Source organism: Henckelia pumila, chromosome 2 (genome assembly GCF_033568475.1).
Source record: "Henckelia pumila isolate YLH828 chromosome 2, ASM3356847v2, whole genome shotgun sequence".
In the NCBI taxonomy this organism is placed as follows: Eukaryota; Viridiplantae; Streptophyta; class Magnoliopsida; order Lamiales; family Gesneriaceae; genus Henckelia; species Henckelia pumila.
The window spans coordinates 26,415,961-26,435,233 of NC_133121.1; the positions used below are offsets into that span (position 1 = coordinate 26,415,961).

At 35.8% G+C, this 19,273-nt stretch overlaps 2 protein-coding genes across 2 annotated transcripts; one reads left to right on the forward strand and one right to left on the reverse strand.

Annotated features, from left to right (window-relative positions):
• Positions 1-7,335: 7,335 nt before the first annotated feature.
• Positions 7,336-11,968, reverse strand: LOC140882805 (autophagy-related protein 16-like). The gene is made up of 5 exons (XM_073289010.1): positions 11,865-11,968; positions 11,555-11,681; positions 11,046-11,227; positions 10,589-10,784; positions 7,336-8,646 (listed from the first exon to the last, which is right to left on the reverse strand). Coding segments are annotated over exons 1-5 (1,530 nt in total). The 5' UTR covers positions 11,867-11,968; the 3' UTR covers positions 7,336-7,623.
• A 1,283-nt stretch (positions 11,969-13,251) lies between these two features.
• LOC140877410 (uncharacterized) lies at positions 13,252-14,181 on the forward strand. The gene has a single exon (XM_073280945.1). The coding sequence runs from the start codon at positions 13,252-13,254 to the stop codon at positions 14,179-14,181; it is 930 nt and encodes a 309-aa protein (XP_073137046.1).
• Positions 14,182-19,273: the final 5,092 nt, after the last annotated feature.

Here is a 19,273-nt window from a genome sequence, read left to right on the forward strand (position 1 = left end):
GAGGGAAGATTTGAGAAAATCTAGTGAGGATCGTCACAGACAAGAAACATCGCAGCACAGGCAAAGTGCATCTGATGTCAAAAAGAGCAGAGGTGGTCATAATAGAGGTATTAGTTGGTTCGAATGGTAAAATTTATGCACTTCTATCTTAGTAGGTGTAATAGGATTTACATTGCGTTCTTTTATTGCCTTGTAACAGTTCTGTATCAATGCAATTCATTTTTGCAATGAATTCATTATCCTGTTATTATTGATTTTTTTTTGGCGCATAGGTTTTGTCATCATCAAAAAGGGGAAAATTTTTGAATCCTAATTTTTGGTGATAACAAAACAATACATCATTGTTATACGATTGACACCATTCAAATGTAATAACAGTAACACATCTACCGATCTGAGTAATCAACCGATCTATGGATATCAACCGATCGCAAGAATGTCAACTGGTTTTATGAGAAGATATTAACTCCTCAGACATCAACCGATCAAAGTCACTAGTAGCAAGTATTGATGTCAACCGAGTAAAAGATTATATCTATTGTCTCAAGATGCCTACCGATCTTATAAGCCACAAGTATTGACTAACGGATCTTTGACATGACAACTTAAATGAAAAAAAGACAAGCATTTAAGAGCCGTCTGATAAAGGTTTAGTAGTCGTATATAGCATTTATTCTGAAGACACAATGAATGGACAAAATGGCAAATACAGTACAGATATTCAAAATTATAGCAGACTTTACTCCACTTAAAGAGGAAAATAATCTGCTAAAGTATGTGCTTGAAAAGACATTTCGTGCAACGTTGACAAAGGAACTAAGATAGAGTGCATAAATCAAACAAAAAGAGACGTTGGAATATTGAACTATATATATCAGTGGAATATGAGAAGACAACATAGAAGTGAGCCAACGCATTGTTAAAGTCTTCGATCTAGAGCACTAAGAACTTTCAACACTCTACTGCTCACCCAACCCTTGCTAAGCAGAATCAAATCTGATCTTCAAGATATCGTTTCAAGGGTCAGTCAAATCCAAGTTGCTGTTTGAAGAGAACTAACCTTACTCCAAGGATTTGAGAATCTAAGCTTCCAAAGCTTAGTCTTTTACCGGCTAATTCGGTGTTAATAAATTCTACTGGAAAGCGTACCAGGTCAAATTATAATAAAGTGGACAAATGTCCAGATGTCGAACCCACAAGTACTGTATAAATATGACTACCAGAATATGATTATTTCTACTTAATCTAGACTAATTAATAAGAGTGATTTCAGGTTTTAACTAAGAATTTAAATAGCAAATAAAATTTAACTCAGTAAAAACACAGCAAAGATTTTGGATTAAATTCAATGGATTAAAAATCTCGATCAAGGACTCACGTAGGTACCAGACAATTCATGTAACATGCAGTCAATTTAAGACTCAGACTTAATCTTTATTCACGAGAATTCTCCTAATTTTTTCATAGGACTATTTCTAGAACAATCAAACCTATTCAAATATTGACGGATTAATCTTTAGTAATTCTAATCAAATTTGAATGCATGAATAACTGTGAGAATTCAGTAAACACCTAAACTGCACATTGAGACCGAATTCTATTTCTAGTCAGTTTTATAATATGTTGATTATCAAAGTGATCGAAATCAAAACCTCCTCTGTCGAATTGGAATCAATTAACATGCAAGCAAATAACTGGCCAGGAAATTCACAAGACAAATATAAATTCGATAATCAATTAAATAAATTCAAATCTGAAAATTCTTGAATAAACCATCAAGTTTTCTACATAAATTGTCTGGCCCAATCACGTGTCCTTGATCGAAGAAAGAAAACTACTCAAAGTTCAACATCATTCAAGAACAAAAGTTTTTACTCCAAAACATCAATCCAAAAATCAAAATTAAAAAGAAAAGATGAAAGGTAGAATAGAAGATAATGTTGGCCGCCTCTTGCCTTCAAAAAAGTTGTATAACCCTCATTCTGATGAATAAACTGATATTTATATGCTCAAGGGTCTTCAAAAGATAGTATCCTTTCCGAGCAAGAATTTTATTTTTTTAAAAACTCTGCACGCTTCTCTTGCTCGAGCGAGCCTAAGTCTCGCTCGAGCGAGCACTTCTCTACTCCAAAGGATTTCTTTTCTCGCTTTGCTCGCTCGAGCGAGAAGTCCTCTGTCTCGCAACTTTTGCACGTCTAGCTCGCTCGAGCGAGCTCAAGTCTTGCTCGAGCGAGACTTGTTCTGTTCAAACTCTCTGTTTATTCCCGAGTTTTCCTACAAAATGGACCAGGAAGAGTATTATGCAGCTAAATAAATTAAACATGCTAAAACGAAATAAATCAACAACAAAAACATATGAATGCATGGAAAAACAAACACAAAAATATGCATATAAAACATAGTTATCAGTCTTACACATCATCATCCGAAAAAGTTTGATAAGAACTTAGGATTTTATCAGTGTAAATCTAGGAGTTTCATCTTAGACAGTGATAAGTCTTAACTTGGAATGGGTGTATTACAAGACGTTGTAACAACCAAAGTCTTCTAGTATATCCTTCCCGTGAGGAAGAAGGGGTGACGTAGGATATTGAGCTCCGAACATTCACAAATAAATATGTGAACATTTACGTTACTGCATTGCATCATATTTTCATTATTATCACCTAGCTTAGTGAGAGCTATTTCCGCACTATCATCTAGTACCTCTTATTCATCTAGAAAGCTGAGAAAATTTGGTTAAGTAGACTAACATTTACTTAACCACATATATTTAAAGCATAAAATTTTTAGAGTGTGTATTCACCCCCTCCCTCTACTCACGCACCCGATCCCCAACAAATGATGTCAGGATCAAAATGCTGCTGCTGGGGTAGAATAAAATAGTGAGCTGCTACTTGTTCTACTAAAAGACTTAAAAAGGCGTCTACTGGTCCAGCAGTGAGTTCAACAGTGTTAGCCATTGAACTATCCTTTTCTTTGATTATCCAGAAGTCAACCAACAAGATATGGTTGTGCGGAAAAGGCCAACTGGAAGATTTGCATCAAATGGATCTACTGTAGTATGAGAATAAGTATAAAAGCAGTAGATGACAAAAATATTGTTTCTGGATGTTTGGAGACTCAACTGCTCCTACGTCACCCCTTCTTCTGGTTCTCCCAGAAGGTACCATTAGAAAACTTTGAGTATTACAACCCTTGCAACACCCCACCTCAGCTATGACTTATTCTACTATCTACAACTGAGATTCCTATTATCTATGAATCAGTTTTCTACTGATTCTTACAACGAGTTTTTTGGTCAGTTAACACAACTGATTAGTTTACAGAGATTGTATAACTCAACACATAACACAAAGTGATCCTAAAAGATCTGTTGTATCTTGATGTGTGTGCTAGTGTTCTTCGGCTTTTGTAATGATCTTCTTTTGTAAGCGTTGAACTCTTTTTTGTTGAATGTATGTAACAACTGAAGGTGTTCAGCTGATTCTTTGAAAGTGGTGTGAGTTCTTGTAAGCCGGTATCTTGTTCTGTATGTTGTGGTCTCTCTTTATAGCTGCAATATAACTGTGGTCTTGATCAAATCAATCCATTGATTAATAGTCGTTTTCTTGTCGTTTAGTTTACTGTAGAGAGGTACACTGTGGCTGCGCAAGTCAGTGTACTAGAGACCTTTGGGTAAAAGCTTGGACTGGTTAACAAGAAGTTCTGATATGGTCTGATCTGCTTCTAATGTCTGTTATTTTCAGCTTCTGCTTCTGTTTCTGATGTTTTGAGTTTTTCTGCTTCGCGGTCTTCTGCTGTTTTGAGCTTTTCTGCTTCACGGTCTTCTGTTGTTGTTGTTAATATGCTACGTCGCTTTGTTAAAGACCGAAACTTAGGCAACTGATTTATTAACAAATGACGTCATAAATTTTTTTGATAATAATATTTAAAATTTAAATAATTAAACATATTAATTATATTATAGCGATGAAAAAATATTCAAACACTTACACTTACTAATTTTAATATTTAATTACAACATAACACTTTTGCATTATATAACTTTTCAAATTTTTATTAAAATTCAACTTTTAATCTCAGGACTATTGAAATATAAAATATTTTAATTTTAGAATAGATTATGGCAGTCAATTAAATTTTCATTTTGGTTTTCGATTATCATCTTTACAACTATTATTTCCTCCTGTTATGAAAGATTTTATATATATATATATCATGAACATGTTTGACTTCTTTTACGATTTCAACAAATTCATCATTTTGTATTTTTTTTTTCAAATCTAACTATAACATGAAAATCGATGTAAAAGATATTAGCAAATAACGTATAAAAGAACGTTAGAAATAAGAATAATTTTGGTCTTTCATAGTGGAATATTTTTTATTCATTTTCACTCAAAATAAAATTAAAATAATAGTATTGCATAAAATTGTTTTCCCAGGAATTAAAATTGTGAAATTTAGAGACAATATAAAATAATTAAGTCGTCATGCGTGTTATAAATTTAAGTTTCATGACAAAATCGAAATAGAAAATTTAAAATCCAATGAATATCAACTTTCAATGATATAAAATTTGTATAAATAATATTAGTTTCTCTTATTGATTGACAAAACTCACGATTTAGGATATAGAAATTCTAAACCAAAATTTGGTGATCAAATAGTGTACGTTTTGAATAAAAATATGTGAAAAAGGAAAAATACTGGAAAGAACTCCTAATATTTTTAAAAAACAAATCAAAATAAAATAAAATAAAACATGATCAACATTTTTTGGGAGATTTCAGAACTTAATATAAAAAAATAAAAAGCAATTAATGATAGAAAAAATAATAAATTTATTGTTAAAAATATGAATTATTGACAACTATTTGACACATTTTTAAAGAAAAAATTAATGGATGTCTTAGATTTTGCATAGATGATCAAGTAATTTTTTTTTTAAAAAAATATTAATTGAGTTAAAATAATAGATGTAATTAAATTTCATAATTTAATATTAGTTAAAGAATAAAAGGATTCTTCTGCTTAAAAGTATGTCAAAATTAACAACATTTTCTCAAACTCACAATTTTAAAAAAAAAATGAATTTTCTAGATATATATTTATATATGTCACATTAAATATTTGAAAATAAATAACAATTAAATAAATCTTAAAATTTTTGTTTAATATTGTGTTATCAATTTTTTGGGAAGAATGTGATCATGAATTTTTTATAGTGTGTCAAGATCGGTCGGAGTGCTGGCTAATGGAAATGAACAAGTAGTGAGTTGCTATTATTTTAGCACTAGCTGTTGAAGCAGTCGCCTACTATTTCTGGTAGTGAGTTCAGCAGTATGAGCCACTGAACTCTCATTTCTCTGATTCTCCAAAACAGTTAACCAACAAATATACAATTGTGCTGAATAAGATCAACTCAGAGATTGAAATTATATTAAAAAGGGTCTACTGGATGTGTGTGTGTGTTCAACAGAAAATAAACAACACAAGAATTTTTTTCTAGATGTTCGGAGCTCAATCTCCTACGTCACCCCTTCTTCTGTTTCCAGAAGGTACTCACTAGAAGACTTTGAGTATTACACTTTGCAACACCCCACCTCAGCTACGACTTACCCCCTGCCTACAACTGAGACTCCAAGTCACTCTACTGGTTTCAGCCCTCTACTGAAATCAAGTTACAGATGTTTGCAGCACATCGATTGTTGAATACAAAGTTTACATAATAACACTTAACACAAAATGATCCTAAAAGATCTGATTTACTTGGAGCTTGTGTTGAGTGTTCTTCGGCTCTGATATGATCTGTAATGAAAGCTTTGAACTCCTTTACTGGTTATATGTGAACAACTGAAAGTGTTCAGTTGTTCTAAGACATGATATGAGTGATTGTGAGTTCTTGTGAGCCGAATGGTTCTCCTACTGGATGTGGTCTCTATTTATAGGTACAAGATAAGAGTCATCTTGATTCAAATACATCCACTGGTTTGTAGCCGTTCTCTTGTCTTTTAGTTCACTATGAGAAGGTACACTTTTGCGGTTGCACAATTCTGAGTCCATCAGTGAACGAGAGACCTTGTCTAGGGTTTAACAGCTTTGACTGGTTAACAGAGAGCTTTTGTTGGTTTGCTCTTCTGCTTCTGCTTCCATTCGACTGGTCTATTTGTTCCCCTTTGTTTTGCTTAGTAGCTAGTTGAATACTGGTCAACTTTCTACTGGTTCTGTTGATTTGCTCTTCTGCTTTTCATCTACTGTCTACTGGTTCTCTTTTAGCTCTTCTGCTTCTGTTCCGCAACTTCTGCTTTTCTTCTGCTTCACAATTTGTTGATGTGCAAAGTTATTTTTCAAATAGCGAAACTTAAATATATGATTTCCTAACATATTGTATGTATGTAAGTTGATATAATAATAATAATAGTAATTATTATTATATAGTAAAATGTAAATAATTTTTATAGGTTTCAAAAATAAATAATTTTTTATCAAAAATTTTCATTTTATTAATGATATCACCTTTCAACGATATAAAATTTTTATAAATAATATAATAAAAAATATTTGTTTCTTCTATTGATTCAAACATATCACAATTTAGGATATTTTTCTTGAAATTCTAAACAAAAAATTGATTATCAAATGGTGTACATTATTAATAAAAATATGTGAAAAAAGAAAAAATAGTGGAAAGATACCTGATATTTTTAAGCAACTTATCAAGGTGAACTTTTGGTACATTGAACACCTGCATATTAATATTATATGTATTTTTAATTGAAAGTTTTGTAAAAATATTTATTCCAACAAAGATATCATATTTTGATTATGATAGATCTAATGTCTCATGATTTGTCACGTTAACAATATATCATTAATTACGCCTATGTGTAAAAATATGAACCATCGGATGATGGTTAGGGTATTACTCATATGCTAGATTCTCATTAATCTTGTATCATACTCAATGATAATTGATAATCAACATAAGTCTGAACCAATCATTGTCATTTGTCTCATGTAGAACTTTTTCGAAGCACCCGATTTTAGTAATATTCATTTGTATCTTGATTTACGAATCACAAGAGTCTAAAAAATTTGAATATTAGGGATTTTAGAACTTTGATACATAATAAAAATAACTAAAAATATCAACGATAAGCGTTGTATTTGTGAAATTTTTTAGGATTTTGAAATTAATTTTTGTTTCCAGTTGTACGGATTATGATCAATTTATTTGTGTTTCAATTATTTATCCAAAAATTCAAACTTATTATATATTTTTTAATAACTTATTACATAAAATAGCACGTGATGCACGACGTGGAATACTAGTAAAAGTAACATAAAAATATTACAAAACAATATGTTAGAAAACAAGTAATTTAAAAGTTCCTAAGAATCCAAACTTTAACATACTGATTCCTGTACGCAGAACTGTGTACAAAGCTAAATCTTTCCACCAAATAACCAATGAAGGACAAAAGATGAGCAATCAATCACCAATGATCTATTCACATTGAAGTATTATATAATCTTCAGGAAGCACACCTTACAGTTAAGAAGTTCCGTCAACCATCGGCTGTGTAAAGACGAATAGCAAATTTTCCGGAAAATTCATCAAGTCCAAATGCATATGTTACCATTCTTGTCCGAGGTAGCCAAAGGTTTTCCAAGATTATTCCAAGAACAGGACAACACGGGAGACGTATGCTCCTTCAGAGTGCTCACCGTTTTGGCATTTCCTACCGACCAAACATGTACTGATCCATCAGCAGAGCCGGCAGCAACATAACCATCATCAGGACTAATACAAGATCTGCTCCAATTAGATGCTACTCTATTGCCGTTTGCTCTCAAAGTGGCACATATTTCAAGAGTACGCATATCAAATAAATTATGCGAGTTGTCTCTTCCACTGGACAAGATTGTATTTCCACTTCTAGACAATGACAGAGATGTGATAGCATTTGCATGGGCAGCAACCTCACTCAGAAGTTTCCCCGTCTGAATATCCCATAGTCGCAGATTCCCGTCCACATGGCCGGAACAAATTGTTTGTCCATCAATGCTAAAACAAATGGCGTTGCAGTTGCTATGAAATATTAGTGTATTGACACAGTATCCCTTTTGAAGATCCCAAACTTTTATAGTACGGTCATACGCAGCACTCACGACATTGCGGTTTGACACTCGGCTCACATCCACGGCACAGACCTTGTCTACATGGCCAGTGAGTGTATGTTGGACCCGACCTGAATTTAAATCCCAAACACACAAGTTATTTGCACTACTGGCTGCAATGACAGCTTTGTTATCGTGGGTCACTGAAAGATCAAGAATAGAGCCCAGACAACCATAAAGTGTGCGACTTAATGACCCTGTATTTGTATCCCAAATTTTAACGGCTTTGTCCTGACCCCCACTAACCAATTTACCAGAATTATACTCGAAAACTATCGAGGAGCAACCACCTTCGTGGGCCGGGATTCTTCGCTTGCATGTAGTGGGAATCACCGACTCAGCATAATACTCAGCACCTTCTTCACTTTGGCGGACAACACCATCCACTTGTTGACGGGCGATTTGTTGTATATTGTTTCCCTTCATGTGATCCAGGATGTTTTCATACATGGCATTTGCCTAATATAAGATTTCAAGAAAGGCATGCTATTAAATATACATAAATAAGTGTCAAACTCAGTTGGAAGGAAAATAAAACCCTGAAAGAAGCAAGTTTGGTATGTTGATAATAGAACATAAAAACAAACCTCACTAGTTATCAAAACACACAAGTAGTTGGAACAAACTAAGTTTCGATGATAACAAAAATATTGACTCAGCTGGATGAACCTTCCTTACTGAGACAAGAACAGATAAGCTAAGAACCCAGCTTAAGGACTAAGTAAATAAAGGGACATAATCGTACAACATTCTGGATGATTAAATCAATTGAAATATCAAGTGAGCAAATATTTATAAGTTTTAGAACCGCTAAGCTAAGCACTAGTGAAGTATTACGCTGCTAAAATAAGATAAAATGAAATTTAGTTGATTTATCAGAAACTCTGCTGGACGTATATTCTAAGTCAAAGTTAAGGTTTCTACACTGCAGTTTGTCTCTTGTTACTCGTCGTTCGAAGTACAGTGTAACAGAAGCCATTGGAATACATATTTAGTAAATATGCAGTTCTGATCAGAGAACATTAAATGCACACAAGTACTATATATTGAAAGGAGCCAATAAGCATTTAACGCTAGACAAAAGGAACCCAGCAAAAGTTGGTTTTATGCACACATGTAGGGTATGGCATACACCTTTCCAAGGATTCTAACATTAGAGTCTCAAGTGTTTAAGAATGAAATCATCAAAGTATCCAAGACACTCGACAATTTGAACATCACGAGCATAAAGTCTTCATGCATTTAACTCACTTACCCTGCTGATTTGCTCATTCTCAAGCACAACTTGTTCAATATGATCATTAAGGATAATGTGTATCTTGAGCTTGTTGAGAAAGTTAATAATTATTGTAATTGTCAGATAGTTTATATGAACAGCAGAACAGATTTGTGAGTGGTAACACTAGGAGTTTCATTTGAGCAGGGATAAACCCAAGCTAAAGTGGGTTTGCATATACAATTGGTAAAAATCAAAGTCTTCTAATTGATACCTTCCTGAAAAGAAAAAAAGAAAAACGAAAAATTATTTAACCTTTGAACTTCCATAAACAAATATCGTCTCATTTACTTTACTTTTTTATCCTTTATATTTGCCATCGGCAAGGCTATTCACTAAGCCTAACAAATTTAATACTCATTTTATTAAAATTAATTTAAAGTTATTTGTGAAGCCCAACTGAATGAGAATCAGATTTTTGCAGTTAAACTAGCTGAAATAACGCTTGTCATTTGCAAAATCTTAAAATCTTCAGAGGTATCATTCACCACCTCTCATAACAACCTACCGATCCTAACACAAGCATTTTTTAAAGTTTAATTGCATTAGTAAAAACCAAGAGCACGAAGTCAAGACCTAACGGGCGAAATTTTCAACATTTCTATCGAGCATTTAAGAAGCACATCGACAGAACATATACCATCGACGGGAATACGAATTGATCCAGATACCAGAAGTTACAGCATTGTGATTTGAGATTTGACTAATTTGGAATAAAACTGATGAACTGAATTTTTTAGGTCCTAAAACTAGAATATTAAATACATTATAATAATTTGAAATCAATTATAGAAAGAAAGATGATACAATATTTTCCATTAAGTAGCCTGGATGGAAATTATCAAGTTTTCTCATGAAGAAACAAGAAAAAAAGTTACCAATGAAAATAAAAAAAGAACTACTCTACAAAGTGTGCAAGAAAATAAAACAGTGAACATCTCATATCAACTATAAAATTGCTGACAAAAATTGTGTACGTGTCTTTCGATTAATTTAAAGCCGGTAACACATCCAACTAAATCTAATAAAACCCAATAAAACTCTTTGTATAGGACATTAATCATACTCCACACAATATAAAGGACAAAGAACAAAAATCTAAGCTTGAAAATAACATTGTTATACCTCATTCATGCGTTCAGCGTCTTTCATTTTCTCCACAAGCCAACGATCAATTAATGTCTTATTTTCTGCTTCGGCGTTCTCAGCTCTTAGAGTGGTTGCTTCGAGTTGTTCTTTAAGATCCTGGTGCTCAGATATCAACAGTTCTAAGGCCCTTGTCTTTTCTTCTAACAGAGCAGCTAAACGAGAGCATTCATCCCTGCGAACAATAAAGAGTTAAGCTGAGAAATAGATTCGATAAAAGCCCAGGGAGGTTAGAGTGGTGGGGGTGATTGCCAGTTTTGGGGTTACAAAATTTATATTTTCGGAAATATTACAAGTAAATTTGAATAACTTTTTGTTTCGGCGGCAATCACACTCACTGAGTCTTCCCCTGGATATACTCGGCATTGAAACTCATACTTGTGCTGTTACGGCCAAAAACAAAAAAAAACATGGAGTACAAATGAGAAATTGAAACCTTGACTGATTAACCTCATTTTGCAATTCAGATATCATAGATTCTTTCTCTTGCAGTAAAGCTTTTGAAGCTCTAGTATCAGCCACTTCAATCGCAAGTTGCTCTGAAAGTCGAGATTGCACTTTGTAGCATTGGTGGATCTCAACCTGAAGATTTTCAACTTTTTCTTTCCACTCCGAGCCCTTCAATTAAGACATCAAAAGATTTCAACCCAAACACAATTTCGAGGACTAGAATACCTATACAACCAAATAAACTCGTTCTTTCCTTCCTGTCCCCTTCACAAAGCATCATCAACAAAATTAAGAGCCTAAGAAATCCAGAAGATCAAAGAATTCCATAATGACGGATTGAAAAAATTAATAGCAAGAAGTTTGGTTAAGTAGTCCAACTTTGATCATTGTGTATACATTGACAAGCTCAAGGAGAAAGAACAAAGGACCTCACTTTCATTCAAATATATAAAGAACACATACATAATCTCATTTGTAATCAATCAAGAACACAACCTGTGACAGAATGGGGCGAGACAGCGCGCCGAAAGCCGGGGAATGAGCGCCTTCTTCGAGCAAATGCCGCTTTTTGAGAGCCCGTAAAGCATGTTTTATTGCTTCCACTGCTATTTCTTCTTGCACCCTATCAGAGCAGAAACAGAAACAAGAAAAGGGTCGTCAATAGTACAATTAACAGAGAAGAAGAAGAAAGAAAAGGCTAAAACAATAGAGACCCAGAAACCCCAAAACCCCAAGAAGATCGAGAAAAACGGAAATCATGTGGTCGCCGCTGAAGGTTACGTCAACTGCTAGTTCAAAAAATTACATTTTCGCGACGTTTTTGTTCCGCTGGTGTGATCGTCGAGTCGCTGTTCAGAGATTCTACTCAATTGTTTCGGGGATATTTCAAGCATTAGATTTAGCGGATAATCAATTTAATTTAAAATAAAAAAGAAAGTAATATAAAAAGAAAAAGATACTCTTGAATTTAGAAATTAGAAGGCTTCAAGAGCCCCACGGTGCTGTGACGCTGCACGGTCACGGTGACTATGGAGTTTACGTGAAGACACTGTTTTTAAAATGCAGATTTTTTATTCGTTTTAAAAATGCAAATTTGTTACAATCAAAAGTTATAAATAATTTCTAATCTACTTATATCCTTGTTATTTATTTATTTATTTATTTTTGTTAGGATCGAAAAACGTGTGTAGAAGAAGTGAATATACACTTTAAAATTTTTTTCAATACTCGATATTCAATCATGCTGAGTTACCAGCTCAATTGTAAAAAAATTTCTTAACAAAATTTGCTTAAAAGTGTTACAATATTATGGATGTCAAGATAATCAAAGATTGAGTTATCATGGAGTTATATTCAAATCCCAAAGAGATAATATAGAATCGTGATCAAATCAATTTATTTGATCTTATCTCCAGTTTCTTGTACCTATAAATAATCACTCGTGTAACACATTCAATACATCGAATTTGCTTGTTTTCTTTGCATATTTCTTTGCATATTATTTGGTTACTTTTTCCTTTATTTTACAGCACGTTATTAGCACGATTGCATGATCGTTTTATCTATGATCACCGACTGTTAAATATTTTGTTCTTCATTCACATCGTACTTTTCTTTTTGCGATTAAATACCTATGGTATGACACATATCATGCATCACCGTCACTCGCACGATTGAATATTTTTTTGCCAAGTATTTCGTCTCCTTTTTCAGTTGACATTCATAATTTTTCCGTATATTTTAAATTATGAAATTAAAGCATGATTATATTAATAATATTTAATATGTGATATGATGATGAATGTTTTAGTTGTTTCTTTTCAATTCATCCACGACCATGATGACATGCACAATTATTATTCGTTTTACTTTTTTTGTTTTGTTCGATTGGTTATCATGTATCACATATTAGACGTAATCTTCCCAACTATTATTAGTTTCGAATCATGTTTTTATTGTATGTCATGTACATTTTAAAATTCGGTTTAATTAATGTCACTAATTTATGATTTTTGTGAAATATAGATTCCATCATGTCGAATATCTCAAAGCTTGAATTTGTCGCTCTTGATATCTCCGGCAAGAATTATCTCTCTTGGATACTAGATCCTGAAATACATCTAGATGCTATGGGTATTTGAGATACCATCAAAGATGAAAATAATGAATCACCACAAAATCGTGCAAAGGCTATGATATTCCTTCGTCACCATCTTCATAATGGTTTGAAAATTGAGTATTTGACGATAAAAGATCCGCTTGATCTTTGGAATAATTTGAAAGAGAGATATAGCCATCAAAAGACGGTGATTCTCCCAAAAGCACGCTATGACTGGATGCATTTGCGCTTACAAGATTTTAAGTCTGTAAGTGAATATAATTCTACATTATTTCGCATCAGTTCACAATTGAAATTGTGTGGAGAGAAAATAACTGATGATGATTTGTTGGAAAAAACATATTCCACGTTTCATGCCTCTAATATTCTCCTGCAACAGCAGTATAGAGAGAAAGGTTTCAAAGAGTATTCTGAATTGATTTCATGTTTGCTTGTGGCTGAGCAAAATAATGAATTATTGATGAAAAATCATGAAATTCGTCCCACTGGAGCCAACCCATTCCCTGAAGTGAATGCGGTAATGCATGATGAAAAGAGTAAACAAAATAAGACCGAATTTGGTCGTGGTCATGGTCATGGACGTGGATGTGGCCGTGAGCGCCGTCGAGGATGCTTTCATCCGTATAATCATGGGCATGAAGAGCCACGTGACTATAGTCATAGCAATCAAAAGAATACAAATTACCAAAAATGGGATAATGACCAAGGAAAGAAAGTTAAAAGTGATCAAAATAATAAGCCAAAGAAATCAGAAAATGAGTGCTATAGATGTGGAATAAAAAGGCATTGGTATCAAAATTGTCGTACGCCCAAACACCTTGTTGATCTCTATCAAGGATCAAAAGAGAAGGCAAAGGATACAAAGACCAATTTTATTTATCTAGGTGAAGATTTAAGCCAAGTCCCATCTTTCTCAACACCTTTCGATGTCTCTAATTTCTTTGAAGACCCGGATGGGAGAATTGATCATTTGATTGGAGATGGCAGCGTGCAGAATTATTAAATATTTTATCTATCATTTAGTTATATGTTTTGATTTATTTAAGTGTAATGTTTTTGAGTTATTTTTATTTGAGACAATATTAAGTTGGTTTAATTGTTTTTATTATGAATAAAAGTTATTTATTCAATATTGTCTTTATTATGAATATTTTTTATTCTTATTAATTTTATTATTTTGAATAGAATATGGACTTTGGACATGAATTCAATGATGGAGATTTATGTCTTGTTGATAGTGCGACAACGCATTCTATATTTAAGAAGGATAAATATTTCTCATATTTGCAAATAAGAAAAAGTAATGTCAAATCAATTTGTGGTAGTAAGCATTATTGAAGGCTCCGGAAGAGCAAATATTATATTACATGGAGGGACAAATTTTGTTATCAATAATGAATAATTCTCTCCTAAGTCTCAAAGGAATTTATTGAGCTTTCAAGATATCCGACGGAATGGATATCATATTAAGACTGTAAGCCAAGAAGGAAAAGAATATTTTTTATTACGAAATAAATGACGGAAAAGAAATACATTGTTGAAAAATTATCGATATTTACTTCTGGCTTATACTACACAAAAATAAATGTAGTAGAGATCAATGCCATAGTTGACCAGAAAGTCATTGATATGAGTACGTTTATGACTTGGCATAACCGTTTGGGAGATCCTGGTTCTATAATGATGCGAAAAATTATAGAAAATTCACATGGACATCAATTAAAGAACAAGAAGGTTCTAAATTTTAAAGAATTCTCATGTGATGCATGTTCTCAAGGCAAATTAATTATTAGGCCTTCACCGACTAAAGTTGGTATTGAATCACCTACATTTTTGGAAAGAATACAAGGTGATATTTGTGGACCAATTCACCCATCATGTGGACCATTTAGATATTTTATGGTTTTGATTGATGCATCAACAAGATGCTCACATGTATGTTTACTATCATCTCGCAACTTAGCGTTTGCTAGATTATTGGCTCAAATAATTCGATTAAGAGAACAATTCCCAGAATATCCTATTAAGAGGATTCGTCTTGATAATGCCGGTGAATTCACATCCCAAACTTTTAATGACTATTGCATGTCAAATGGGATAATTGTTGAACATTCTGTTGCTCATGTTCATACACAAAATGGTCTCGCTGAGTCATTGATTAAACGTCTCCAATTAATAGCTAGACCATTAATCATGAGAACGAAACCCCCAACGTCAATTTGGGGACATGCTATTTTGCATACAGCAACACTTATACGTATCAGACCAAGCAGTTATCATGAATTCTCCCTTTTACAATTAGTTTTTGGCCAAGAGCCTAATATTTCCCATATAAGATTTTTGGGTGTGCGGTGTATGTTCCAATTAGTCCACCACAACGCACTAAAATAGGTCCTCAAAGGAGATTGGGAATATATGTTGGATATGATTCTCCCTCGATTATCAAATATTTAGGGCCCACGATGGAAGATATTTTCACGGTACGATTTGTCGATTGTCATTTTGATGAAACAAAATTTCCAACATTAGGGGGAGAAAATGTAGTAACCCGCATTTCTAATTAGTGATTAATGAGTAATTAATCACGTGATCATGTTTAGATTAAGTAAAACATGATTAAGTAAATTCCAAATGGATTAACAGAGCCCGAAAATAGATTCGGAATACTCAAAAATAGTGGGCATGGCTCGGGAGGTTCGGACGCTCCAAACTGGTGTTCGGAGGATCCGAAGAGGATCGGAGGCTCCGTCGGTGGGATCGGAGGACCCGAACAGGGTTTAGGCTTACGTCATCAATTACGTCAGCAAGGTGACGTGGATGACATCACTGATGGGACTTTAGAGGACCCGAAGTAAAGATCGGATGGTCCGATCGTGTTCGGACGATCCGAAGTTATGATCGGAGGATCCGAACCAGTTCGGAGGGCCCGAAGCCAAGTTCGGATGGCCCGAACGTCGTCTATAAATAGAGGAGCCGAGGCTCATTTGTGACTCACATATTTCCTCTCTTCTCTCTCAATTCCTAAGCCTTCTAACTCAGATCTAGGGAGATCTAGGCATCCTACGGGGAATCCGGAAGTGGCTTAGTGATCTAGACGTCGTCGCGGAGCTACGACCTAGTTTTGAGGCTATCGTCAGCAAAGGGCTAACGACGGACGCATGTATAGTTTTGACATCCTAAAAATATTTAGAAGTATGCAATAGCTTAATTAAGGCTTTTAGAGCTTAATTGTTGATGCATGTATATTTGCATTGTAGTAGCAGTAGACTGGACTAGTAGGCTTGGAGTCTAGGTCAGTGGAGCTAGGTTTGACCAGCAATGTTAGAGGTACGTAAGTACTGACCGAGATAGCCGGCATGATATATTTGCTTATATGTTGCATGAGTATGTGCTATATGCTTTATCGTGTTTTAGCATGTTTTATCGTCTTAGCACATACATAATTTTACGTGTGACTGCATCCGGAGAGATGTGAGTCATTGACAGTCTCCATAGGGAACAATGATCTCATTTTGGACTCGAGTCAGGTATGACAGTTTCCATATGAGGCTTGTATCCTGTTTGGATTCGGGTCAGGATGGGGTTGGCTCAGCCCTGATATGGAGTATACGAGTACCCCGCGGAGTAGCTCTCTAGCCGATACTGTATATTCTCGGTGCCATGAGAAAGTGTTTTCACTTGAGTTTTAAATCATCTGTGTGCACATATTTGTATTTATATCATTGCTTCGTATTGAGCGTTCTAGCTCACGCCCCTGTGTTTGGGTATTGTGTACCTTGTGGCGGGGCAGGTTTGAGGCTGGACGGTCCAGGCGGCTCTCAGCAGGATTGAGCTTGGGGAGTGCGAGGTTGTAGAGGGTAGGGATTTATTTACCCTGAACCTTCGATTTGGTTGTATAATAGTATTTATACACTTGTGATAGCGTCGGTTGTATTCTTCCAATTGGATTTGTTGTATTTTAATTATCCGCACTTTACGCTTTAAGCTTTTATTGCGTGCGCTTTTACTATAACTCTGATTAGGTAGTGGATCCGGGTTGGGTCACTACATTTTTGGTATCAGAGCGACGCATTGCACTGGGAATATCGTAAAACGGATTAAGAAATTATCTGTTCTTATGTAACAGATGGCAGATTACGACGAGAGTCACGGTAGCGTAGACGGCAGTCGTTGGGGCGATTCGGACGATCGTAGACGTCGGGGACAGCCCGAGGAGCGCAGGCGAGTGATCATGCGTAGATTTAAGGAAGTTAGCCCGAAGCCTTTGATGGGTGGTGAGACAGCTGAAGAGGCGGAGGATTGGATGGAGAGGATGGAGCAGTGCTTCCAAGAGTTCTGTTGCACGGCTGAGGATAGGATGGAGATTCTTGCCTTTATGCTTGAGGGCAGAGCTAGGAAGTGGTGGAGATCTACTTCCGCACCGTTCATAGCAACTAGAGGTGCAGCTACTTGGGTTGAGTTCCGTACTGCTTATCAGAGATTTTATTTTTCTCCAGCTCTTCGTCAGGCGAAAGCCAGTGAGTTGTTGAGTTTGCGACAGGGGATGATGACGATCGAGGAGTACCAGTAGAAGTTCTTTGATCTGCTACCCTTTTGTCCTCATATTTCTGATAGTTCTATGGAAAAGTTTGATCATTTCCTTCAGGGTTTGAACCCCGACATTCATCGTATGGTTGCAGTGGGCGGCGATGGGACTTACGAGGATTTGGTGGACCGTTGTCGCCAGGCCGAGGATAGTATTCTGAGGAACAGGGGACTTTACTCTTCTTCTTCCAGACCAGCGAGCTCTAGTCCTTTGGGTCCGAAAGGACAGTCCTTCAAGAAGCCAGGAGGTACTTCTTCTTCTTCCTCTGGATCTGGTGGAGTGCATCGTTTTGGTGGACAGAGATCGAACCGGTGTACTCAGTGCCGATGCAGACATCTGCCAGGGCAGTGTGGTCGATCGACCACTGCATGTTTCCAGTGTGGCCAGGAGGGTCACATGAAGAGAGATTGTCCTATGCTGATTGGGGCAGCGAGTGGTTCCGAAGGTTCTCAGGCATCTGTTCAGCCACCTCAGTACCAGCAGCCACCTTTCCAGCAGCAGTATTCGCAGCAGCGCCAGCATCCGCAGCAGTCTTAGAGACAGCCTACTCAGACTCCTTCTCGGGGTCATTCTTCGTTGAGGCCACGTACCCAGGGTCAGGTCTTTGCGCTTAACCAGGAGCAGGCAGAGGCTGACAGCGATCGGATGATTGTAGGTATCTGTAGTTTATGTGGTTTTCCTGCATATGTTTTAATTGATACCGGTGCATCGCATTCTTTTGTCTCAGCACATTTTGCTAAGAAGTATAGATTGCCGTTTATTCCTTTAGACGTGTTGCTAGTAGTTTCTACTCCTATGGGGAGCGAGGTTTTAGCCAAACGTCTAGTTGTGGGTTGTGTTTTGGATTTCGAGGGACATCAGCTTAGTGCTAACCTGATGATTCTAGCAATGGAGGATTTCGATTGCATCATTGCGATAGATCTATTGACTACCTACCGAGCGATAGTGGATTGCTATCAGAGGTTTGTTCAGTTTTGTCCAGAGGATGACGAGTCATGGTATTTCTGTGGTGAGGGAGCGCGACCCCCGATGCCAGTGGTTTCAGCTCTAAAGGCCCGGCGTGCTTTAGAGTCTGGCGGGGAAGGCTACCTTATCTACGCCATTGACGCATCCTTAGGAGAGCCAGATATCCAAGAGATACCAGTGGTTCGTGACTTTCCAGATGTGTTTCCGGAGGAGATTCCAGGTTTGCCACCAGTAATGGAGATTGAGTTTGGCATTGAGTTAGTGCCAGGGACTGCACCGATTTCCAGAACTCCTTACCGATTGGCACCGTCAGAAATGAAAGAGCTACAGAAGCAATTGCAAGATCTTCTTGATAAGGGTTATATTCGACCTAGTTTTTCGCCATGGGGAGCCCCAGTGCTGTTTGTCAAGAAGAAGGATGGTTCGATGCGGTTGTGTATTGACTACCGTCAGTTGAATCAGGTGACAGTGAAGAATAAGTATCCTCTTCCGCGGATAGATGATCTCTTTGATCAGTTGCAGGGTACTTCTGTCTATTCGAAGA

What these genes read in the sequence shown, in the direction of transcription:
- LOC140882805 (XM_073289010.1), bottom strand. An exon ending in CTCGCCCCATTCTGTCACAG is followed by an intron (nt 11,228 to 11,554) that starts GTTGTGTTCTTG and finishes TCTTAATTGAAG; the next exon opens with GGCTCGGAGTGGAAAGAAAA. An exon ending in AATGAGGTTAATCAGTCAAG is followed by an intron (nt 10,785 to 11,045) that starts GTTTCAATTTCT and finishes TATTGTTCGCAG; the next exon opens with GGATGAATGCTCTCGTTTAG.
- LOC140877410 (XM_073280945.1), top strand. Translation starts at nt 13,252, where the DNA reads ATGATATTCCTTCGTCACCATCTTCATAATGGTTTGAAAATTGAGTAT.